The sequence below is a fragment of the Candoia aspera genome, chromosome 15, assembly GCF_035149785.1.
Source record: "Candoia aspera isolate rCanAsp1 chromosome 15, rCanAsp1.hap2, whole genome shotgun sequence".
NCBI classification, from domain to species: Eukaryota; Metazoa; Chordata; class Lepidosauria; order Squamata; family Boidae; genus Candoia; species Candoia aspera.
The window spans coordinates 7,322,223-7,348,541 of record NC_086167.1 but is presented as its reverse complement, the minus strand read 5'-3'; the positions used below and the strand labels follow the sequence as shown (position 1 = coordinate 7,348,541).

Genomic DNA, 26,319 nt, shown 5'->3' with positions numbered 1-26,319 from the left:
AATGAGGGAATGGAGAAAAATGCTTGAGCTTTTGGCAGTTTCGACCTGGTGTTCCCAGTATGATACTTTGGGCATCCACATCCTTGTGAACCCTTGTTGACAGCTGGGTTATTTTTCTTCCTGTCTTTTAAATTCTAAGGATTGTTTTGATTAGAAAAGAAAGGGAAGCTAGTCTTCTGGAAAACACCAATCTCAATCCTCAATTTTATTTTCAAGATTGTCCTCCCTCCCTCCCTCCCTCCCTCCTCCTCCTCCTCCTCTTCCTTCTCCTTCTCTTCTTCCTCCTCCTCTTTTTCTATCTCCCCCTCCTCCTCCATCATGCAAGAAAATTTAAACAAAACCAGATAGTAGAAAACTTCCCGGGAGCCTGTAAAAAAAAGTGTTGGAGAAAAATCTCACACTGAGTAACAAAGTTCTTCACTTCAGTCATTCATCAGCTTTAAATAACATAAAGCATTGAAATACAAAAAAGGATGAAAACATAAAAGCAATATGGAATAGAGAAAGATCAGCCAAACACGTCCAGCCCAGGTCAAACCTTATTAATTCAGGTGGACCCATTTGAATGCTGAGGCCAGTAGCATTAGGGTTTCTGTTAAGAGGTCATTGGAAGCTCAGAACAGATACAGAAGAGGGTTGACAGAATTATTACTAAACTTTGAGCAAGTTTAACCAAATCAAACTGTTCCTAGGGAAGTCCTGCCGAATGTTGCTGGTTACCAAACAGAATTGGCAACATTATAAGAAAGTGCATTGCTCTGATAGGTGAAAAGATAATTGAGATAAAAAGAGTTAGTACAGCATGGGTATTTATTTATTTATTTATTTGTTTACTTATTTATTTAATAAATTTATTCACCGCCCATCTCTCCCCTATGGGGGGACTCTGGGCGGCTTACAATAGAACAGGATCAAAATATAAAACCATTACATTACAAAATACAATAAAAATATAAATATGATAAAATCTACATGGCGAAAAGATATTAATCAGTCCCTGGGTGTAGTAGGCCCCTCCGAATCACTTCATGGCGCTAGCCATCCCCAGGTGTAATTATTCGCCCTCCCGTTCCAAGCCCGCCTACAAAACCTGGTCTTTAATCTTTTGCGGAAGTCCAGGAGCGAGGGGGCCTGTCTCACCTCTGGGGGAAGGATGTTCCAAAGGGCGGGAGCCACTGCAGAGAAGGCCCGCTTCCGAGACCCCGCTGGATGGAATTCTTTTATAGATGGAGCCCGTAACATGCCCTCCCTGCATGACCGGATGGGGTGGGTCGATGGGTATTGATACACTGAGTAAATATGTATGTTGTTATTGGCCATACCTACAATGGCATCCTTCATCTATGGCAGCCATTTTGCAGGTGTGCGCACCATAAGCTCTCATGCTGTGAACATGGCCCGCAGATCCATTTGTACAAAGGCTTGGGCCCTCAACCCAGAAGATACTACTTAAATTCTGCAAGATCTTGACAATCTGGCCCCAAATCTTGTGAGATTTCAACAGTTCTGAAATGTTGTGCTTGGTGTGTGCCTTTTTTGAAGGCCAGCAGGCTCTGAAGTAGTGGTCTCAGATTACCAAAACGTATCACATTTGAACCACCTCATATTGGAAATGTCTCATCCTGATCTTTTTGAGAACGTTCCAAAATCAAGACAGCTGTTTCCAGTTCGAAACATGCTGTTTTGGCTCAGAACATTTGAAATGTTTCACTCCCAAAATAGGGTGTTTTAGATTTGAAATTTAAAATGTTTTGCACTCTCCTAATCCACACCAGTGACTCCTGGTTGGTAAACACTGCGTTTATACATAAATGGCTTTATTACCAACTCATAATACTTGCTGGAACAGATAATTTTCCTGGGCTCCCGAGGCTGTGGCTGTTGTAGTTATTCATGACAGCGAAGCCTGCAGTTGTCAGGAGCGTATTACACAAGGTTGCACAATTGCACCAGCCCACTGCCAACCACTAGGTGGCAGTTTTAGGATCTCTGTTGATTTTGTGTTGCCATTAAAATGTAGCAGAAGGAGATCACTGCCAAAGTAATTTATAAGGCTCTGCTGGGGTTTAACTTTCCAGAGTGAATGCTTCTGAATCCCATCTTTGTCCCAACCACGTTTAGAAAAACTGAATTGACTCAGGTTTTGTGTGTGTGTGTGTGTGTGTGTGTTTAATCAATGATACTGATTCAAACAGTTGACTCAGTCTGATCAGAGCCGATCTGCACATTCTGGGTAACTTGTCTTGTGATCTTAGCTGTTGGGTTGCTCTCCAAGGTCCTGAACCTGAATTTGAACCAGTTATAGATATATAGGGCGTTTCTCCAGGGTCCTGAGCACATGGGTCCCAAACACATTTTCATCACTTCTCCTCATCTGAAGCATTACTAACAAATGATAGAGAACCTGATGGAGCTGTCATAGCAGATATGGCTACTGGTTGCTACTAATCTATCAGGCTGCCCAACTCAACATTACCTCGTGATCATAATCTTTGACAGGGATTCTCAAAATGTTATCCACAAACCACTAGTGGTCCGTAGAGGTCCACCAGAGCCTCCCTGTGTTCGCCTACTAGGGCCCACTTGCTGTCCTAGCCATGCCTCCCCACAGGGCTAAGACAGCATCCAGTTCTAGCCAGTGAAGTGGGGGGCGGCTCTTGCGTTGCCTCCATCCCCACTTCCCCTCATGTCCCAACATTGCTACAGCCATTGCCTCTGCCTCATCTCAAAGAATAGATAAAGATTAATTCTGGATTCTATTTCAAGGTGTAAAATTTAGTTTAAATAGGTTCTTTTAAGATGGAGGGGATTGGGAAGCATTCACAAATGCAACTGCTGTCTTTTATTAGCTGGGGAAATATGGACTTAAATATGAAAAAGATAGCAATAGGAAGTTCCCAACTGCAGAAAAATTGGGAAACATTGTCCAGGGATCAGTTTGCCTCTGGATTCCTGGCTTCTGGGGAGCAGCAGCAGCAGCAGCAGCAGGAGGGAGAGATTCCCATTTTTTGGCATTTTGGCTTCCAGGAGGCATCTGGTTGACCACAATAAGGAAGAAGATGCTGAATCTGGTAGAGGTTGTTTCAGATGATTGGAGACCATTGGTACATTCTTTCCTTCAGACTCCAGAAAGATGAATGGATCTGGAGTGCTTTTGAACCTGACATGACACTCTTGCTGGGGTGAGACCTCAAGGATCTGGTGGTGCCCAGCTGCTAACAGCTCACATGCCTACAGGCAGTGCATGCAGCTCATTCCTCACACAAGTTTCCTCTCCTCTTGTGTACAGCACAGGGAAGTGAGAAATTAAAGTACAAATTAGCAAACAAGAGCCTACAGTTAAGAGATGCAGAGATTTGCCAGAGCTAGGAGGGTGCTTTCTGCCAACGTAAACAGGCACCTCAACTCCTTGCAGCTGACTCCTCGTCGTCGTTGTCTTCTCCCACTCCACAGCAGTATTTGTTGAAGCCAAAACAGTTCTCTGCTAATTAGGGAATATTTGGTGTGAAAATTGGCATTTAAGAACACACAACAGCAGCAAGTAAAACAATTTCAGCTCGAAGAATCTCAGCTTTAAGAGAAGCCAGACAAAACACCACAGGAATAGGCTTTGCTTCTTCTTTCCTACAAGAGTGAAATTGCAAAGGGGTGGGTGAGGGGAGAGATAGGGGAGGATGGTCTGGTGAGATCTGTCCATAACAACGGAATACAAATGATGGGTCTTTTTCATTTAGGCAAAACAGGATTGAAGAACACCCAACTGGCGAGGGGGCAGTATTAAAGGTCAAGTGGATCTCCATGCCTCTGCTCCATGCAGCTAATTCAAAAACAGAATATCCCAAACAGACGATTGTCTGTCCTCTTCTGGAAGTCCTCTAAGAAGGGAGATCTTTTTGGCTGATGAGGATAGGTAGAGCTCAAGTTGAAATGTGGTTCTGGAACACCCAAGTTAAATGCTCAGAAGCTGTGTTCCCGGGATGTGCATAGCCAGTCAGTTAAAACCCTAGCACCTGCATTGACATACCATTCTAAGCTTGGTTAAATTTAATCTTGGTTAGGTTTTTCTTTTCTTCTTTGTACCTCAGCACGTTGGGCAAACCCAGCCCATTTCATTGGTTCATGGTTCAGTGTATTGTGCAAACATGGAAAAAACAGTTAATTCAGTGATTGGGCCAAGCGCGCTGTGCAAATGCACAATTTGTCCTGGGTTCATTGTGGTTCCTTGGAGAAAAGGCCACTCCTTGAAGTTCATTTCTGTTCTGTAATTTGGAGCAAACAATGCACCACCTCCCAGGACATTTAGAGCAGCTTCATGCATGGTTCTTTCTCTTTGCATCTACAGTAAATAAATAAAAACTACTAGCAGCAGTGTCCTGTGTTGCTTGGAACTCAGTTCCATTCCTTTCTCTGAATGTTGAGCTGTAGCTCTGTGGTGGAACATCTGCTTTGCACATACAACCCTAGCTTCAATCCCCAATAGCTCCTGGCAGATTGGTGACCAGATGCCACTCAGCATATTCCATAAATGGAACCATGACCTGACTGAGCATAAGGAGGCTTCCTCTGTTTTGGGGGATAAGGTTTTTATTTAGCGGTGCTTTGATCAGAACCATGAGGCCCTGAATAATGCTCTGGGAAGAACTAAGTGCAGGATGACCAACTTTGGGTCCAGGTTTCAACTCACGATATCGCCAGGTAGGGCTGGTCAAGATCCCTTCCCGAAATTCTGGAGCTGGTGCTCGTCAGTTAGAAGGGGACACTAAGCTAGCAAAACCAAAGGCTGGGTCAAAATAAGTGTCCTCAATGAATTTCCGAAGATGACTCAGTGGGGTTTTTTTTGTTCGTTTGTTTTGTTTTTTTCTCCACCCTGCAGAAAGCATTCAATGCCCTGTGCCATAGTACCCATCTGTACGGCAGGAGACTGGTGCTGGAATGGGCCGATTCGGAGGAAACAGTGGAGGCCCTGAGAAGAAAGACTGCAGAGCATTTTCACGGTACCCAATCTGAATTCTACTATACTTTTGAATTGTTTGAGATTACTTTTAAGCCACTAAAGGTATTCCTCAACTTACGACCACAATAGGGACTAGAAAATCATTGTTAAGTGGTATAGTCATTAAGAGAGGCATCATGTGACCGCACCCGATTTTACAACCTTTTTTGCTGTGGTTGTTAAGCGAACCACATGGTCATTAAGTGAATCCGGCTTCCCCCATTGACTTGGTTTGTCGGAAGCCGGCTGGGAGGGTTGCAGCTGGCGATTATGTGCCCCCAGCATGCTGCAACCTTTGTAAATTCATGCTGGTTGCCAAGGGCCTGAATATTAATCACATGACCGCAGGGATGCGGTGATGGTCGTAAATGTGAGGACCAGTCGTAAGTCACTTTTTTCAGCGCCATCGTAACTTCAGACAATCACTAAACAAATGATCCTAAGCCGAGGGCTCCCTGCATTCCATTTAGAATGTTAAAGGGGTGTTGTAGCTAAAGATGGAACCCTCTCGTGCATTTACGAAAATGGCTGCCTTCCTGGGCATTGACAAAACTGCGAGCTCCTTGCTGGAAGGACATTTTTGCTCTTCAGTGAATCTAGGATGGGCCCAGCTGGGAAAAGGCTGACCCATTAATGCCAGGCTGGAAATGCCTCCGCAGCAAGGATACATGATGCCTGGGAAAAGCAGAAAGGTCCTCCAAGGAGCAATGGATTCATTGCTTTGGAGAAGGACATCAGCGCTGACCTGACCAGACGTGGAAAGTGCTGCACCACGCAGCCACAGGCAAGCATTAACAAGAGCAAATGGACTGGCTGGCCAGTCCTAGCGTAAGGTTCTCATCCTTCACTTGTCACAGGGAATAAAGTATAGATCAGTGACCCTCTTTAGCCCTCCCCCTCCCCCTCCTCTCATCAGCAGCTCAGAAAAAGGCTAACGTAGCATCTGGAGTTCGGCCGGGCAGTGGGGACTCGGTGACCCAGACTCCTCTGCAAAATCACAGAAGGGCTTGACTGAGAATCGGGATCCCAAGGAAGAGGTGACTCTTCGTGAGGGCGGTGGTATTGCAGTGATGTGGCTCCTGATGGTAGCCTGGAATTTGGGTCCCCCTCTCAGCCCTTCAAGGTACACCAGACTAGGAAACCAGAGACATGCATGCGGGAAAGAGAATAGTTCTTCTGGGGGATGGTTAGCTCCACAGAATTGCCCTGCTTGCTTGCAGATAGAGAGAATATCTTAGCCATCTGGATTTTATTATATTTTAACATATTTTTATTTTTATGTATATTGTTGTTTATTATATTGTGGTTGAATGTTTTTATTGTGAACCGCCCAGAGTCTCTCCTTGTGGGGGAGATGGGCGGTGATAAATTTAATTAATAAATAAATAAATAAATAAATAAATAATAAATACTACTTTGATTATCAGGTTACAGTAACAGAATCTTGCAAGTCTGAACGTGCTCCCTCCCTCCCTTCCTCCCTCCCTCCCTTTATTTATTTATTTTCAAATTTCTATTACCACCCATCTCCTCCAAGAGAGCGGGGCTCTGGGTGGTTTACAATAAAATCAGAGTTAAAATCATAAAGTGTAAATTACAATATAAGAACCAATAAATAAGAATAAACCCAAGGGGCGAGGCTCTTATTCAGTATGGAGAGATCTATGGTGCTGGCCACCCCCAAGAAGAGCTGTTGCCTCTCCCACCCCAGGGAAGGTGGCAGAACCAGGTTTTCAAATTCTTCCTTTATCTTTGTGACAACTTTTACTCAGGTTGTAAATCTGGCCCGGACTCAGATTTCTTTTATCTGACCGTTGTCTTGGTTGCAGCTCTTCCTCCTGTTCCTCACTGTTCTTCCTTCTTCCCACTACCACCCCATGTTCCTTATTTAAAAATCAGCCTTTGAAGACTTAATAAAATAATTCCATCAAGCTAAAGGTGCCACCAGCTAAGGGACACCTCAGGTGTTAAACAACAGCGGGGTCGAATCCCAAACTGGGTGGGACGGGTGCCATTTGGGGAACGGATTTCAAGAATGAAATGGGTGTCTTGAGCGTTGGTGAGGCGTAAAGCATCCTTCTGGCCCCTCAGTATTCCTCCTCAACTTCCAAAAGAAAGCTTCGAAAGAACATATTGCCAAATTGTGGCCAAATATTGGAACGTTGGCAGTACAATTTGGGGGACTGGGGGTGGTTTAAAGCAGTGTTTCTCAACCTTGGCAACTTGAAGGTGGATGGACTTCAACTCCCAGAATCCACCAGCCTGCATGGTGGATTCTGGGAGTTGAAGTCCACCCACCTTCAAGGTGCCAAGGTTGAGAAACACTGCTTTAAAGGATGGAAAGATGAGCTCCCTAGTTTCATCCTCAACCTTTTGGCCCAAAGGCCAAAAAATAAGACCAAAAATGTCCCAGCTTCACTAGATAGCCCCTTCTAGGTGTTTGGGTACAGCTGATTTAACTCCAACCCACCTTCATAATCAGTCTTCAGACTGACTGAGCGAAGACCAAAAGAAGTCCTTGATTTCCCAGAACATCACTGGTTGGAAGCCCAGAAAAGGCGATCCATGTTTTTTAGACCTGATTCATAAATCTGATTTCATTTTGTTACCAGACACCTGGTCCCTGGAGACTCCACTGTTGCAAGATTCTTCTGTACACTCCAGGTCGGTGTTTCTCAACCTCAGCCATTTTAAGATGTGTGGACTTCAACTCCCAGAATTCCCCAGCCAGCATGCAAAGCAAAGACCCAAGCATGCTGGCTGGGGAATTCTGGGAGTTGAAGTCCACACATTTTAAAATGGCTGGGGTTGAGAACACGGCTCCAGGTATTTAGATGGTTGAGGAGGGATGGACTGCAGACTATGACCCATCAGACGCTGTCCAATTCTGTGTTAATGAGATAAGCATAAGGTTTGCACTTAAGGTGAAGAACTGAATGAAACAGAGTGACCTGGATTTGATGCATTCCCAAAGACACAGAGGAACCACACTGAAAGAAAATGGTCCACGTTTTTGGGCCCACCCATTTTTGGCTTGAGGGCAGCAGAAAAAACACCGACAGGTTGTACTTTCCGTGTCCTGCTGTGGGCCCTTTGGAGGCTTAAAAAAATGAATTCTGTTTGTTTACACACACACACACACACACATTCTGAGAATCCTATTAGTGTAATTCAGCAATTCCTGCCACATTTTGGTTCTACCTGTGCGTGGCTCACGCACATCTGTCTTACTTTTTCAGTCCATGCTCAGCTTTATGGTGATGACCGGAATGAGTTGCGTGCTTTGCTTCAGCCTGCTTTGATCCAAGTTCCTGCTCTTTTCCGTCTTGCTTTTTCTACAAGCTATGGTATATTTTGGACAGCAGAGTAAACCAGGTTCTGGGTTTCTTGTGAGCAAGCAGGGGCTACTTGGATCAAAACCCTCAAGCAGGTGTGGCCAGCAAATCACAAACAACTCTTAGTGTGTTTTCTAGATGCCACGGTTTGTCCTGTGCTTTCAGACATTGCCTTTTGCCACAGTTCTCCTGTGCGGCTAGAAATGCATAAATCCACATCATTCGTGTTTCATTTGGTTTTTCACCTTAACTGCAAACCTTCTGCTTATCCCATTGACCCAGAACTGGACAGCGTTTGACAGATCACAGTCTGCAGCCCCTCCTCCCATCAGCTAAACACCTGGAAGGGGCTACCCAGTGAAGCCAGGATATCTGCAGAAGGGGCGTGCCTTATTATTATTGTTACTGTTATTTTGGTCTTAACTTTTCAGCTTTGCGGGGAAGTGAAGGGGGACAAAAAGGTTAAGAGCCCCTGCTGGAGAATACGAGGGCCACCCAGGAAGGTGCAGGGAAGGGGGCAGCTTGTGGCTCACAGGGCATGAATTGGCCATGCTACGGTAGCACACCATTTCTTCCTTTTCTTTCTTCCTTTTCTTTTTTTTTAAGAAAAATCATTTTTGCAGTTGTGCAAATGATTCATCACACGTACTTTCTTAGGGTATGCTTTCCCTTTTCCCCTCCCTCCTCCTCCTCCTCTTCATCTTCTCCTTCCTTCCCTTCTCCTTTACTTCTCCTTCTTTCTCCTTCCTTTCTTCCCTTTTCTCCTCCTCCTTCTTCCCCTCCTCCTCCTCCTTCCTTCCCTTCTCCTTCTCCTTCTCCTTCTTTCTCCTTCCTTCCTTCCTTCCCTTTTCTCCTCCCTCCTCCTCCTCTTCCTCCTCCTTCTTCCCCTCCTTCTCCTTCCTTCCCTTCTCCTCCTCCTCCTTTGCTTCTCCTTCTTTCACCTTCCTTCCTTCCTTCCTTCCTTCCTTCCTTCCTCCTCCTCCTTCTTCTCCTCCTCCTCCCCCTTCCTTCCTTCCTTCCCTTTTCTCCTCCTCCTCATTCTTCTTCCCCTCCTCCCCCTTCCCTCCTTCCTTCCTTCCTTCCTTCCCTTTTCTCCTCTCCTCCTTCCTCCTCTCCTCCTCCTCTCCTTCCTTCCTTCTCTTTTCTCCTCTCCTCCTTCCTCCTCTCCTCCTTCCTCCTCTCCTTCCTTCCTTCCTTCCTTCCTTCCTTCCTTCCTTCCCTCCCTCCCTCCCTCCCTCCCTCCCTCCCTCCCTCCCCTCCCCTCCCCTCCCCTCCCCTTCCCTTCCCTTCCCTTCCCTTCCCTTCCCTTCCCTTCCCTTCCCTTGTTTCAAACCACAGCACAACATTTGGAGAAATACGAGAGCCTGGCTGTGCGCTCTCCCGTGCAAGATGGGCACGTTTCCCGTGGAACGCGTCCCCTGCCAGCGTCACTCTTCCCCCCTGCCTTTGTGTTGGCCAACCAAAGTTAGCCCCACTGCTTGGTCTCTACTTCAGGCAGCAAAATGCCTTGAGCTGCCCTGTTCCAAGGAACAGCATGGACGCGGCAACAGAAAAGAGACCCCCAGACTGGGATGTGCTCAGTGCATTTCTAAAAATTGGCCATTCAGACCTACAGAAGGCTAATCGCCCGAGAGAGCTTCTTCTTCCCATGAAGGTTTCCATATGTTTGGAAGAACTGACTGCGTGTATCTTTCTTCCCCCCCCCGCCACCCCCCATTTTCCCTTTGTTAACCCTGCAACCTGCCCCACCAAGCTTTTTGATGTCCCCACCTCTCAAGCCAAGAAGGCATTCTTTGTGGGGGCTTTGCTGCTGTTATTTTGGGAGTGGGGAGGGAAGAAACAGACAGAAAAGCCGAGCTGGGGGAGAACAAGGCTCTGGCTGCGTTCTATTCATCCACAGGGCATTTCAAACAGCAGGCTCACAGTAGAAACAGGCTTTCAGTCTTATTTCATGGCCGCGGTGCCTGGGAAATCCATTGGCCAGAGCATAATAGTACCAGAGGTATCTACTCTAAAAATCTTTGTTTGCCATTCTTTGGTGCAGCAGGGAAATAGGTTTTGTATTTGCCTTCATGCCCAGCTTTGGCGTCTCTCTTGCTACCCCCTCCTTGTTCCTTTGTTGCTTGTGGGCTGATTCCTGCAGAGGGTCCAGCCTCTTCGCCCCTCACCTTGCAGAGCCGTGTTCACCTGGGACCTCTGCAGCCTGGCGTTTGCAGCGAAAAGGGTTTCCCAGGGAAGGCGGCTCAAAAGACGAGGTCTGAGGTCCTCAGCTTGGGTGGAAGGGATGCAGAATGCAGAACCCTCAGCTGGTGTGAATCAGGCAAACTCCCAGTTGAGATCTTGATTCAGTTTGTGAGGGGGGGAGAGTCTGGTTCAGCCGTTAGAATGTAGAAGGGGCCAAAAAGAAATCCAATATGCTTTGGCCATTCAGATCGAAGCAATCTGGATTTCTGAATGGATACAGGGGGGAAAAAAGATTGCTGGGCGTGCCCAGGAACGTCTGAATCTTTTTAGAGGCCTCTGATTCAATTTGTCTGTTTGATTTGGCTTTCCAATGCAATTAAGCCCGTCAATTTGAGGTGGAAATTAAATCAAATCTCCTTGAAAGGAAGCTGCCCGATCAACTTTTTGTGCAGCTCTACCGAATGCGGCTCATGCATGCCAGGTTGTGGGATCTTAAGAACGTGTAAGAAACACCTCTTCTCCCAGGGTGATCAACCCAATGCCTTTAGCAAGTCCAGGAGCAGGCTGTAAGTTAATAGCTCTTTCCCCAGGAGCCGGTAAACTCTTTCCAGCCTGCGCATCCTCCAGAGATACGGACTTTAACTCCCCAAATCCATCAACTGGCATGGTCGTTGCTGAGGATTCTGGAAATCAGTCCACGCACCTGCCTGGAGCATCCAGAGTCCCTTGTTGAGATGGGCAGCTATAGAAATGGAAGGACGGACGGACGGACGGACGGACGGACGGACGGAAGGAAGGAAGGAAGGAAGGAAGATATCAATCAATCCCTCCCCTGAAAATTGTTTCCTGCATGGGAGGTGCTAGCCCATCATAGAGTAAAGCCCAAGGCCAGAATACCTGAAGCTTTGCTACCTCAGGGGTTCCTCGGCTGGAGCCAGGTGCAGAATTGAAGGAGAAGCGTGCCTCTGAAGTCCGACTTGTCCAGCAATCAGCTTTCAGCCCTAGGTCCAACCTCTGGTATCAGAAACCTACCCTTTGGAGTAAACAGCATTTTGCGAAACCTAGAAAAGGGAGTAGGAAATAGCAAGTCCAAAGAATTAAGGCAAGAGGTAAGAATAATGTGAAGTCCTTGGTGCTCTCTGAGCTTGGTGGTTTCCTTGCAGATGTTTCATTACCTGGCTAGGTAACATCATCAGTGATGATGTTTCTCCTTGGTAGTACCATGGGTCTCACATGGACAGACTCAACCATACTTTCAACTGGGAAACGGTGAGCATCCTAGACCAAGCTAAATCCAAAAACGCAAGGGAATTCCTGGAAGCTTGGCATTCAGACAACTCAGCCACCGATAGACACATAGAGATGGACCACATTTACACACCATTCAAAAGAGACAGTTAAAAAAGCTAAGAAGGAAACCAAAAGGCCAGAACACATCCTTTCCAGCATCCAACATCCAGATAATCAGGGATTAACACCAGATAAACAAGCAAGCAAGCAGAAAACAATACTCCAATCAAGGAACTACCAAGGAGACAGACAATCAAGCAGAAAACAATACCCGGATGTTATGGAATGTCTTCCTTGAAGGTGCGGGGAGTGATGTGGTGGAGGCCAGAGCTGCTGCTCCTTCCCAAGAGGGAGCGGGCGCATTCCAGGAGGATAAAAGATTACACAGTCTGGATTCCTCTGGTGGGAAAGTTAAGAGGTTCAAGGTAACTCTGCCTTCGATTTACCATAGTTCAGTCAGAGTACCTTTAGTCTGACAAGATTCTGTTTTATGGTAAGAACAATAAAGAATTAGAGCTGGAATATCGGCTCAGCGTGGTTCTTCGCCCGATTCCCTGACACCCAATGAACTACCAAAGAGACAAGCAATCAAGGAGACAAGCAATCAAGCAGAAAACAATGCCCTAATCAAGGAACTGCTGAGGAGAAAACCACACCCCACCAACACTGAGAGGGCAAGCTACTGTATATAAACAGGGAGCAAACCCCACCCTCCCCTGCACTGATAGGGTTACCTAGCGGGGTAATGAAATGCCTGCAAGCCAACCACCAGGCTCAGAGAGCCCCAAGGACTCCACAGTTCAGCTCTGAGCTACAGATACTCTCCTCTACTGGAGATAAGTGTGTCTCTCTGTATATATAAATATAGTGCACATCAACCATTTGCCATCCACTCTGTCTGTCTGTCTGTCTTTGCACATTGGCTTCCACCCTGCCAATTCACACGCTGCCTTTTGTTCTTTAGCATCTGCAGCTAAACTTGGATAAAGACCTTTGCCTGTATTCCTAAAGGATGCTATCAGTTTACAGAGAACTGGTGGAGGTTGGACTCCAACTCCCATGGGCCTCAGCCACTGGGTTTAGAGAGGATGGGGAATCCAGCATCACCTTTACACCACAGATTGCCCACCCAAGTCTTGACAACGCTGAGCTTGGTGGAAAAGCATCTTTCCCCAAGCTGGTACCTTCTGGCTATGTTGACCTCAACACTCCCATCATTTTCAGTCAGGTTGTATATTTATTTATTGATCGTATTTTTCCACCACCCATCTTCAAACAACTCTGTATATGTGTGTTGGGAAGGGGGGATCCCAGATATTTTTACTTGGCAGTGGGGGAGAAACTCTGTCCATGTCCTCCTTGCAGAATGTTCTTAATCCTCAGCCGTGTCTGGCACAGCAAGCTCGCCTTCCTTAGAGCCCTGATCACATTCGTTAACCCATCTCTCTACCTCTCCCAAGTCTAAACTGCCCTTCTCAAAAAGAAGAAGGAGTGGATATGGTCTGATTCTCTCCATTGGATTCAGATAAACAGGTATGAACTGAGCTGAACCCAAAATACACACAGTAGGAGAGAATTTCTGTAGCTCAGGGTTGAACTGCAGAGTCCTTGCTGCTCTCTGAGCTTGGTGGTCGGCTTGCAGACGTTTCATTACCCAGCTAGGTAGTGTCATCTGTGCTGGTGAGTGTGGGGTTTGCTCCCAGTAGCTTGCCCTCCCTGTGTTGGTGGGGTGTGGTTTTCTCCTTGGCATTTCCTTGACTAGGGTATTGGTTTCCGCTTGATTGTTTGTCTGCTTGATTGTTTGTCTCCTGGGCAGTTCCTTGAATCTGATGTTTCCATGAACTCATAAAAAACCAGTTCCAACAGAAAAGAATATATGTAGCTCAGGCTTGAACTGTGGAGCCCTTGGTGCTCTCTGAGCTTGGCGGTTGGCTTGCAGATGCTTCATTACCTGACTAGGTAACATCATCAGGGTTGGTTGATGATGTTACCTACTTGGTTGAGCAAACCACCAAGCTCAGAGAGCCCCAAGGACCCCAAAATATACACCTATGTATTTGGGGTTTTGCAGCAGAAGAGTAGACGAAGTTGGCTTGGTTTGGGAGGAGGGCAAGTTCAAGATTTTTGAGGCATCCAAGCACTGGCAGAGGTTCTGAGCTCAACATCTGCAAGACTCTCCCTCCTTTGCAAAGCAGGAGGGGGGACACTGATGGTCTTGCAGCTGAGCATCCTCTGTGCTGGCTGAACCTTCTTCTTCGAGGGCCGCTGCCGTTTGCAAGAAACTTCTAAATGAATCCGGTGTTGCGTTTCCACCATCAGCTTTTGCAGCACTTCTCCATCTCCTTCCTTCCTTCCCTCTCCACCCCCCCCACCCCCAAGCTTCTTGGAGGATTGTTTTGGAAATATTTCCAAGAGAGTCGGTAATAATCCTGCACGCACTCCTGCCTCTCGGGAGCCGCAAAGCGGGTGGGGGAGAACCCCGCTCCCAATCCAGCTAAATTGCTATTGACTTGTGTTCCGTGCGCTCCGCAAACATTTCACTCAGCCATCACCAGCAGGGCTGGCGATCTCCTGCCAGGGGTAACTTGAGAGGCCAGCTGTGCTGGGTTGTGTCTCCTGCTCTTCCCCATCGATCAAAGAATTAAACTGACAGAAGGAAAATTCTCAGCCGGGGCTGAGCCTGGACGGGGGAAACGAGCTTGCCTCGGAGAAAGGGAGAGGCCTTGCGAGCAGGAAGCTCGGGGACTAGCAGGGGCCGGGGCAAGGCCTCCGTTTCTCGCGCCGACGTTGAAAGGGTGTCGGCTGGGTCAGCCAGGAGACCTTTATGTGAGTTTCCTGTGCTCCCTGCTTCCAGGAGAGAGGCCCAAAATAGAATGAAGCCTTCTGCTCGCCTTTTGTGAAGAGCTGGGAACCAACAGATTTCCCAGTCTTGTCAGTGTGGAAATTGGTTGGATATTTCCTCCGAATTTCACCAGGAGAAACTCCCCAATGGTTTCTCAAGAGCAGAAGTTCCCTGTGGTTCAAAGTAGTGCTTTTACTGAAAAGCACCCCTCTCTGACTTCCTAGTCTAGCCTACTACCCAGAATTCCCTGGTGGTCTCCTATCTGACCTCATTTGAGGTTGTTGACCTTGAGTAAAAGAAGTTTGAAGGTCTGGAGGAAGTGGGGTTGATGTTGAGGGCTCAGATTTCGACACTGCTACCTGCCGGGCAAGTTGATTCTCTTTCAACTCATCTCATGCATGACCTCAGGCTGCCATGTTGTGTGGGTGACCACAACACTTCCTCGGAATCCCAAGTGTGCTCCAAGGTCCCAAAAGGTTTGGGAACCTCAAGTGGGGAGAACTTCAGTAGCAATGGACAGGGCAGGGGAGGGATTACATCACCACCACCACCACCATCATCATCATCATCATCATCATCATCAATTTCCCAGGCTTGAGTTAATGTGGTCAAGCCATTGTTGTATTGTTTTTTGTACTGTTTGCTGTTTTTGTCTGGGCCACCTATGTGGGTTTTAATGGTTTGCTTTTTATGGATTTTGTAAGCTGCCTAGAGTCTTCTGGAGTGGGTGGCTGCATTCAACCAAATCCAATTATTTATTATTTAAATGTGTTTGCCACCCAACTTGCAGCGACTCAGGGGGGTTGGCAGGAGAGGTGAGTCGAGTTCCTTCTTTGAAGTCAGTATTTCTGTATCCGTTAGGACCTTGTCTCAGCTGGAGACTAGGGAACGTGGGGTTGGCTAGTAGTCAGATAGGAGGCCACCAGGGAATTCTGGGCAGTAAGCTAGACTAGGAAGTCAATAATAATAATAATGGGAGAAAGAAATGGCAAGCCATTCTGTGCAGTTGCCAACTCAACTCAAGGGAATATTTATGTTTTCATGTTTGTTAAGTCTCTAACCAAAGCTTTATTCGTCAGTTTTTCTTTGAGTTATTTCTAGCTGAAAAATCACACCGCTCTTAATCCACTGACAAACTTTGGCAATGTGGCCTTGGAGAGTTGGGGAGGGGAGCTATATGAAAAAGACGGGCTTCGTGAGGCCTACAAAACGCTGGGTATCCACCTGTGGGTCTAAGCGGTGCATAGGTGGCTGTACCATATTCCTAGGTGAAAATAGCAAAGCTCCACCAATGCCTTTTCTGACTGAATCAGGCCAGTGCTGAGTGGTGCATTGGGGGAATTGCCTTGATCAAACCCCCGCCTTAGTTTCTTTTGCTTAGTTGGACATTATTGGATTCTTGAAGCCTTCACTTCTGGGACCATACAAATGTGCCAGCTTTTTTCTTTCTTATATCCCTACCCTACCCTTACCCTTTCTGGCTGTAGTGATTGCCAAGAAAAGAAACTAAACGATGTTTAGAGAAAGTGCAGAATGCTACAAAAAAGAAAAGCAATCAACGCTTTTTTTCCCTGGGATTCTTACGACATTCTTTTGTTGATCTAAGCCAGTGTTTCTCAACCTTGGCAACTTTAAGATGGGTGGACTTCAACTCCCAGAATTCCCCAGCCAGCATGGCTGGCTGGGGAATTCTGGGAGTTGAAGTCCACTCATCTTAAAGTTGCCAAGGTTGAGAAACACTGAACTAAGCTAAAAGTTGAAAAATAGTTGTGGGGGTGGCTGTATCAGCTGAGCAGACTCAGTGGAGATCCATAGCAAGGATTTTCTGCTGTCTTTGAGGATGAGAGGGAGGAGAAGACCAAGGAGGAGAAGACTTTCTCCTTTCCTCCTGGACCATTTTTTCAATTGCAAGGACTCTTACTGGCAATAGAGGCAATGCTCTTTTGCATCGGACCAAGCCAAGGCTTTCAGACTAATTCATCTCAGTAGGATTTGCAAAACTCTGAAACATCAAACAAGCCCAGAAGCATACTAGGCTGAAGCGTGGTTAATTTTTGGCACAGTGTCCTGATTACCAGGAAACACACTGAGGCGAGGACTTGGTCTCTAATATTTATTAGTAGTACTTAACAAGAATCCTAACAAACTGAGAAAGCGTGGGAAAACCCAGCCATATAAACCCCAAAGGTTAAGGCGGTCCCGATCTGTGTCTCTTTGAATGGCTGAACAGTTCCTCAGTGCTACGCATGCGCTTGACAGTCTGGGTGAGAGCCCCCTGCTCGCCATCCTTACTCATGACACACAGGGTGTTCTGTGAACCCAGTCCAAAACTACTTGTAGAGTAAATATTACAGTAGATATTAACTTCTTTATCTCTTGAAGCTTAAATAACATTTGGGATAAGAAGATTGATTGATTCATTCGTTCGTTCATTCATTCATTCATTCATTCATTCATTCATTCATTTATTCATCATCTACTCATCTAGTCAGTGTTGACTCTTTGCAACCCAATCAAAGAGGTACTTTCTCTTATTCCTTTCACAGTGATCCCAACTAATTTTTTTTAAAATTTTAAGGAAGGTGTTGATCTTCGCTTGTAGTCAAGCTAGGTGGCTGCGACTAATACCCATTGTTTCTGTTCCCTAACATCTTCCCAAGGCCACCTGTTACATAGCTGAACACTGATACCATGTCTTCCCTCATGTCTCCTTTTCTTCAGAGTCAACATCCCAAGTTTTTCAGTCTGTCCTCATAGAGCACATCCTTAAGTCTTTGGATTACCTCTGTTGCCCTCCTCTGAACCTGTTCTAACTCATTAATATTCTGGAAATCTGCCCAATTTTGTACACAGTACTTCATATTATAACTTTATGAACTAGAACTTTATATTATATCTTTATGTGATAGCCCTGATTCATACCCCTTCCTAAGGCAAGGATAGGGTCCCACAATATGCTGGACTACCAAGTTCCCAGTCTAGTCTAGTCCAGTGTTTCCCAACTGTAATGGTTGCCCAGCCCAAATACTCAGACTCACAAGAGGTTGCTAAATGAAATCTGATTTATTAGGGAACTTAGGACAAATACAGAAAAAACTGAGAATGACAGAAAGCGCGCCAAATACAAACTTAAAACCCTCGTTGCAAACCTAACCCTGCCTCCCTACCAGCAGAGCCGCCCGTCCCAGGTGCTGGCAACCGTCAGATCTCCTAGCCTGGGAAAGTAACCTTGAACACAGGAGATAACCCAAATACATTCCAAGTTCACAGCCAAGAGATAAACCACTCCCAACAGGAACCATCCTCCTGGCAAAGATGAAACACGCATCCAGCTAATGACATGCGAAACGTTACGATGTATCAAACACATTGAAACGGCGAACATGACACCAACCTTGCCAATTTCCAGGTGTGGCAACTTCAACCCCCAGAATTCTCATCAATGGCCATGTTGGCTGCGGAATTCTGGAATTTGAAGTCCCCACTCCTGGAAATTGGCAATATTGGGAAACGGTAGTCTTGTCTAAAATGTGCTGTGCCCACCAACACCAATGCCTGATAAATCAAGGTTTCTACTAAATATGCTAGACTTTCATCCTAGTCTAGATAAGAACATTTTAGCTGTTTAAGGGAGGGAGAAGAGGAACCTGGAGGATTATGCATTCCTTATCAGGGTTTCTCAACCAGGGTCCCGTGGAACCCTAGGGTTCCGCGAGAGGTCACTAGAGGTTCCCTGGGAGATCATGATTTATTTAAAAAATTATTTCAAACTTGGACAACTTCACATTAAAGAGGTAAGTTTCATTCTTCCTTTTTAGTTTAGGAGCACTGTTCATACAGGCCTACCCATGAAATGAATATAATAATAATAGGCCCCGTCTGTAAGAGAATTCCATCTGGTGGGGTCACGGAAGTGGGCCTTCTCTGCAGCAGCTCCCGCACTTTGGAACATCCTTCCCCCGGAAGTGAGGCTAGCTTCCTCCCTCCTGGACTTCAGAAAACAGTTGAAGACCTGGTTTTGTAACCTGGCTTCGAGTGGGGAAGAGGAAGAGCCATTCTGGGGGCTGGTTAGTTCCTTAGCCCTGCCAGGACCGGCCTTACCCCTTTCTGGGCTGAATTTGATCTGCCCTTACTTGGATTTTATTGTATATTTATTGATTATTGGTATTATTTATAATTTTATTGAATTTTAAATTGTTTTTATTGTGAACCGCCCAGGGTCCCCCATGTGGGGGAGATGGGCAGTGATAAAAATATGATAAATAAAAATAATTTTATAACTTCTGGCCTCTATTTGAGCCTGAATGGGCAGAGGTTCCCCAAGGCCTGGAAAATATTTCAAGGGTTCCTCCAGGGTCAAAATTTTGAGAAAGACTGGTTTAAATATTAAACAAGAGATGCAGCAACAGTCTTCTGAACTCAAGGCGGATCTCCTCTCAACAATATGGCTTGCTTCTCTCCAAAGTTCTGGCTCTTGGCTCACAGATGAAGCTGTACATGGGTGGGGGGAGATTAAGGGAGTTCCTGGCTCTTTCCACCACCACCACCCTTTTTTTTTTTTCTGCCTCCCCCGACAATCATAAAAGTACAGGCGCAGAAGTACTACCATCCTGGCTTTCTGTCAAGGAATTAATTGAAAAATAGCAATCATTGGGTGTGGGGCGTGGGTTCCCAAAATGCAGAACTGTTTGACTGGGGATGGAGAAGCAAGAGGATAGGGTGGGGGGGCACAGCTCCTGTCAGGTTAACGTCCCTTATATTGATGTTTTCTGACATTTACTTGTTGTTTATCTTTGGAAGCAGCTGTAATGCTAGGAGAAAATGCAGCAGCTTGTTCTATCTGTTTATTTTACACCCTTTCCCCGAGTCCTGCAAGTACATTTATTTGTTTGTCTGAGATGGGCGTTTTGATGGGTAAGAACGGGGTTTGAACAGCTGTTCTCCACATGGAGAGCTGCTTTCTAAAATGAGGAAAAGTACAGGAGGGAAAGCGTTGCTTTCCCCCACCAAATATCAGGGGAAGAATGAGTTCAGCAGGCTCCCATAATTCACTTGCAACTTTTTTCAAGCTTGGGCAATAAGGAGAGAGCTGTATAAAATGTATGTAAAGGGGGCAGACGTAGATGTGATGTGAGTTGGTGTCAGCCTCGCGGGTTAAGCCAGGTAGGAATCACAACCAGATGAGCTAATTCTACTTCATTGTAAAGCTACATTGGCAGAATCTTGCAAGTCTGAAAGTACAAATCTCCTGCTGTCTCCTTTACAGCCCGAGAAACTAGGGAGGGTCCCTTCTGAGCCTCTTGCCTCTCCCACTATCCAGCTGCGGACTAAGCTGCCTCTTATCTGACGGTTCCCTTGGCAGCTTCTCTTGGCCCAGTCTCCCAAGGTCTTTCCCACATACCATTATATCACCCTCCCCTTCAGACTCATCCCCCCATCTCCTTTACAGCCTGAGAAACTAGGGAGGTCCCTTCTGAGCCTCTTGCCTCTCCCACTATCCAGCTGCAGACTAAGCTGCCTCTTATCTGACGGTTCCCTTGGCAGCATCTCTTGGCCCGGTCTCTCAAGGTCTTTCCCACATACCATTACAGCTTGCTTCTTCCCCAGCTCAGCTTATGAGATTAGATGGCCTCTGTGATGTCATGGAATGTTCATGGTCCTTTTTAATTGTGGCCCTTCTGCACTGCTGATCAACCTTCTTGGAGTCTAAAGTTGATCCATTGTGTTCTTGTGGAGACCATATGTCCAAGTGACTCTTCCAATCTGGTTGGTGGTATCTCCCTGGGTCATGTGCTCGTATAAGTTATATATATATGGCCAATAAACTTAATTCTCCCAGTTTGGATTCTCGTGTAGTCTAAATGGTGGCCTACATGCCCAAGAGGGGAGGTGATTGGGGGAGCCCCAGTTCCTACAGAACGACCAAGGACAAGATGGTGGGATTAAAAACAACTCATTGGGATGGGACGGGGTCTGTTCTTTAGCATAGCAATCCAAGCATCTGTTTAGGACAGGTGATTGGTGGCAGTGATGACTAGAATGATGGAATAGAGAGGGTTTTGGTGAGAAGCTGTCCCTGGGTGTCTAAGAAGCTGCATTCCATATTGCAGTGGAATTTATAGGAGCTCACTTGTCTGGCACACATGGGTTCATTAAAAAAAAATCAGTACCATTGGGTCCGTGTGAAAACGGGTAAGAAACGGTCAACTCAAAGTAACTAATGAATGATTGTGGTGGTGCTGCTGCTGCTGCTGACAGATCCAGCTATGAGTTACAATAGATACAGCAATCTTCTTCCTCCATATCCTTTGCAGTACAGCTCCTACAGTTTCTTTCTGTTGCCTATGTGGTCAGGAACCATAAAGAACCACTCAGGGGAAAGAGACATTGTGAACCAGGGACGTTTCTCAGATAAGACATTTTTGGTGTTAATTGGCTTGGGGGACAGAAAGAAATAGCACTCTTTCACTCAACAGTGTCACTTCGCCTTACACAGATCCCCCCGTCAAGAAGCAGCGGGCAGCCATTTTAGAAGAAATCTTGGAGAAGCTAGAGGATGATGAAGACCATGAGGGGGATAGCTAGGAACCTCACTTCAAGACGTCAAGGTACGTCAAGTACTCTATTTCTTAAAAAATTGACTGCGATTTTGACCTGGTCATCACTAACCCAGTCAATCACCTCACAAGTAGCTCTGGTAGCACACACACTACCTGGGTCAAAACTTGCAGAGGCCACGTCAACTTTCTCCAGGAAGTGCTTGGTGTTCCATGAGCCCTTGTGCCAGGAAACTATGGGCAAGGCTTTGTGGGTCTCGCGATTGGTTGCTCTTCTGTTGGCTAGACAAGCAGCAGGAGGTGTGGCTGGGTCATGGCACCCAACCAGTGAAGCCTGATCAGTGAGTTCTGTCATGGAAAGCCTGCTTTGGTCAGCTGCTCTTTCTCTCTAGCTCTTTTTCTTGGAGGACCAGAAAAAGCAGAGCTCCTCCAATGGCTTTAGAAGTTCTTTGGTTTGCTGCACCACGTTGCCACTGCGGCTGTCATCGTTTTTCTCCCTCTCCCTTTTTCCAATCAGCTGGCTTTGATTCTTACGCAGAAAAAGAAGCGGTAGAGCTCCAAGATGGGAGTATGAACTCTACTACTTCAAGTTACGTGAGCCAGGTTGGTGTTGTGGTTAGGACACCCAGCTAGAAACCAGGAGACTGTGAGTTCTAGTTCTGCCTTGGGCACAAAGGCAGCTGGGTGACCTTGGGCCAGTCCCTCTCTCTCAGCCCTAGGAAGAAGAAGGCAAGGGCAAATTACCTCTAAAAACCTTGCCAAGGAAACTACAAGGGTTTGTCCAGGCAGAAGCCCAGAGTCAAGACTGACTTGGGCACCAAAAAAAATCACCAAAATCACCCTTTCAAGTTGTAAGCAGAGGAGGATTCTTAGTGACACGGTTGGGAAATTCAGCTTTCCAAGCTAATGTTTACTCCACTCAAAATATTTTGGCTCCTGTTTTCCCAGATTTGGGAATTCAGCCTCTCCAATCTAACCGTAGCTCCTATCATGGATTGATGGGCTTCCAGTTGGAGAAGTGCGTGGGTGAGAGAGGGAGAGGATACATTCAGCCTCGCCCAGAAAAGGGGTCAAGCTGCCTCCTTAAGAAGCAGACAGTTGAGGAATATAATGTTTGTCAGGGCAAAAACGTCCTGTGACCCCATCACGTGGGGCACATGGGGTCCAGCTACGTGTCGCAAACTGGCCACGCCTGTGTTCATCTCATTGGCTTTGAGGCATGGCTTTCTGAGCCCGTTCCCATTCTCTATTAGACTGTTTTGTCTCACCACCTCAAGTTTACTCCTCGTGGTCTTCCCTTCAAGCTTCAGAGCTACCTTTGTCGAGCTGGGTCTTGGGGTTGCCCAAAGTGTAGCACCTTCCCCTTACTGAAGCTGAGCATTTGTGGTGCGGTCCTGCTTGCTAAAAATGCCAAACAGTGGAGTGGCTGTAAGATGAAGAAGAACCGAGCTGTTTTGGTTGGTCCTTCCCAGGTAGACCACCTCTCTCTTGGTGGTCCAGGTTCCATCTGGCCATGCAGGTGGCTGATAGCTTCTCTCATACACCTGCCTCCTTCTTGGCCCTGTATGAGACAGGACAAACTTGCCAGGCTAATCCTCTGCAGGTTAAGTAACTCTCTGCTTCCCACAGCGTTTCTGGAATAACGACAAGGTCCGGCGGTGTTTCATTTGTCCCTCTGGAAGAGCATACCTTCAGGGCTCCTCCGGATCTATCTCCAGTAATCATCCTCAGCGTGAACGGGGTAGGGGACAAAGGAGGGCAGGCAGGGAGCAGCTAATCCCAGCTAAAGCTACTGTTAAACCCCAGCGCAGGTGCCTGTAGGAAGAAGACCCCTAACTCCCAGGGAAGTCAGAGATTGAGAGAGGAGCTAAAAGCAGGGTGTTGGAAGGCCCAAGCCCCAGATTCACTTAAACCCTTCAGGAATTTGGGATAAGCTTCCTATAGGAGGAGGAGGCAGGACTAAAGAAAACACAGCCCAATTTTGCAGCCCTCCCACCTTCAAAGAGGGATTTGAGAAAAAGGGTCGAAGCATCAAGATCCACCGCCACGTTTTAGGAGGTGGTGGGTTTTTGAAGTGGGGATGACAGCAACAGGTGGTCCTTCTTTGGTGTCCCAGCTACCACTGCTGAAAGCCATAAAATTGGATCACTCCTTTGGGGCCATTTGCCCACTCCCCATATTTTTTTCTCTTTGCAAGACCTCAGAACAATACTTTGCCTCCCACATTTGCAAGGCAAGCATTTTGAAACCTATTGAGAATTGACGCAAGTTGATCAGGAGGTCTGCTCTGGTCTGGTCTGGTCTGGTCTGGTCTGGTCTGGTCTGGTCTGGTCTGAGCACCATAACATTTGGAGAAATATGAAATCCAAAGGCAAGCCAATGTCCTGTCTACATGTTGGTCTGGGAGATCTTTCACCAGCATGGTGTCCACGGTCATAATTCCTTGCTAGCTAGGATCATGGGAATGGAAATCTAGCACACCTATAGAGCACCAGGTGAGAGAAGACTGGTCAGAGAAAAGTGAGATTAAGTCAGTTGGTATCAAAAAGGAGGAGAAACAAATCCCTCCTGCATTTTTGTTTCCAACCCAGGCCACAGTCTCTTAACTCCATGGTAAGACTGGGGATTAGATTACAGTGAGGTTTACTTTAGATTTCAGGGACAGATCCATTGAGGTTTTTTTTTAAGTGATGTCTGTTGTTTAATTAAGTCCAGATAAGTAAGGATGCCAGCTTATGTAAACTAAAGCTCTTGAAAACCGCTGTTAAAAATGAGTAGAGCTGTTTTCAAGCACTCAAAATTGGGTTACCGGGCATTGTTGCCAAACTTGTCCTATTTAAGTTAGATTCATTATACCCTCCTTGTACTTTAAAAATGTGAAGATCACCCTTCAGAACAATGTAGCTCAGCCTTCTCTAATCTGGTGTCCTCCAAATGCATCTTGCGGGGAGTAGGGGAGGCACATCACATAATTTACAACATCTACACAATGATATTCTGATGGGTGTGATATCACTGGGGGTTCTACTGGATGCCGTTGTTCAAATATGCTGTACTGTATCTCCGGTTATCAATTTGCAAACTTTATTATGGTTGCAAATTGGTATCAAAGAAGCATTACATTGCTTCAGATAATAACACAGAGTCAAAGATATACAAGCTACATCAAGTTTTGTAAAATCAATATAAAATAAATAGTACCAGAGAGGGCCACTGGTTGCAAGCTTTCTACACTTTCTGTTCCAGAAGAATGCTGTTGGCATTCTTCCAAAACAGAATTTTGCAACTTACCACAAGATTTTGGAATCTTTATCTGCAAGTAGCTTACATGGAAGTTCTCTGGAAAATTTGGTATTAAAGGGGCTATCACAGAAGGCATCCTAGAGAAAAGGCAGTGGCCCACTGATTCCATCTCACCTTCTCCAAATGGGCAAAGTGAAGTGGAGTGATGTTGCGTTTACTCTCAAGAGTTTCTGAAGGGAGCATACTAACCACCCTGTGATGCTTCGGAAGCTGGTTAAGATACTGTCCTGCCTGGGGATTGTGCAACCAGGTCCTGGCTAAGCCACTTACAAAGATTCTACTTTGATCTTCCTGCATATCTGTATGTCCACATCTGCTTTCACATCTCCTTCCTTGATTTTAGCCCATTCCTTCCAACAGCTGGGAAGAAAGCTCACTGTAATGGTCTGTGGGAATGACCTTGGGAGACAGGAGGGAAAGCCGTGTTATCAGCCTTGTGAGGTAGTCCAGACAAGAAGCACACCCAGAAGTACTAGCACTAATTTATTGTAAGGTTACATTAACAGAAGTCTGAAAGTACGTCTCTCCCCACTCGCCTTTACAGTCCAGGAAACTAGGGAGTGTCCCTTCTGAGACGTTTGCCACACCCCCATTCCTTTTGCGGGCTCAGCTGCCTCTCATCTGACCGTTGCCTGGTCTGCAGATTTTCTTCCTGTCTCCCAAGGTCATTCCCACAGACCATTTCACTGGCTTTGTAGCATCTTCTCTCTACCTTCACTTGCTGCGAGAGATGCAAAGGAGCCACGCTTTGTGATGAGAAATCTGTCACCACAAGCTCCTCTAGGCCCTAGTTTCAGTCTGTATCAGGCCCACTGGAGTGCTCCAAGGCTTCTCTTGTCCCCACCTCCACATCTTGCAGGTACCAGTGTAGAGAGATGCTGCGGCGCATGAATCCTTGTCTACCAACCGAGAGTCTCGGCAAGCCTTCTTGGTTCTTGGTCTTCTCTGAGCTTGGTTGTTTTCCTGCAGAGGTTTCATTACCCTAATTGAGGAACTATCAGAGAAGAAACCACAGCTCAGCTCAGGCTGGCAAGACAAGCTAGCATATATAAACAGCCAGCAAACCCCACTCCCCCATGTGCTGATGACGTTACCTAGCCTTGTAACGCAACATCTGCAGGAAAACCACCAAGCTGGAAGAACACTGAGAAGACAACAATTCTGAAGAGTTTGGACATCACTGCTACAAGTAGCCGGTGTCTTCCTGCCCCTTCCACTCCCTCCCGTTGCTTTTCACGGCAGGCCGGGTCTCCCTCGAGGAAACCTGTGTGCTCTGCAGCAGCAGCAGAGAGGATTAGTGGGAGCGGAGGAGGTAGGGTTTTTGCGAACACAGCCAAGCTTGGTTTCAACATCTAATTCAATTTGTTCTGCTGAGATTGAAAGATGAAATGCTTGCCAGTCTGATGTTCAGGGTTAGCAGGGGTTGAGAAATGGGGCGGGGATAGCTGGGGGGTGGGGAGGGGCCGGAAGAAGGCAACAGAGACTCTCCTAAAGGCTTAGACTTTTATGAAAATTAATTTAACCCTTTGGTTTTTCTTTTATGCCCCCCCCTCCCTGGAACTTTCCTTTTTTATTCTTTCCCTGAAGGCCTTGAAGATCTTCCACCCCTGTAATTGAAAGGAAGTTGATTTGGGAGGGTCCTCCCACTCTTAGTCTACAGAAAGCCCTTTTGATGACAGTTTGCATGTCACTCCAAAGTCGTCAGCCCTTTCAGGTAGTCCAGATGGGAAACCCAAACCATAAGTATTAACACTACCTTTATTGTAAGGTTGCAGGAACAGAATCCTGCAAGTCTGAAGGCACTTCCCCCTTCCC

General features: G+C 46.4%; 1 protein-coding gene across 1 annotated transcript in view; it reads left to right on the top strand.

Moving 5' to 3' along the window:
- The window catches only part of RBM19 (RNA binding motif protein 19), a 95,839-nt gene that overhangs the window by 60,629 nt on the left and 8,891 nt on the right, over positions 1–26,319 (top strand). The window contains exons 23-24 of the mRNA XM_063315875.1: positions 4,874–4,994; positions 21,141–21,252. Of these exons, the coding sequence (XP_063171945.1) occupies positions 4,874–4,994; positions 21,141–21,229 (210 nt within the window). The 3' untranslated portion in view covers positions 21,230–21,252. The remainder of the gene's footprint in view (positions 1–4,873; positions 4,995–21,140; positions 21,253–26,319) is intronic.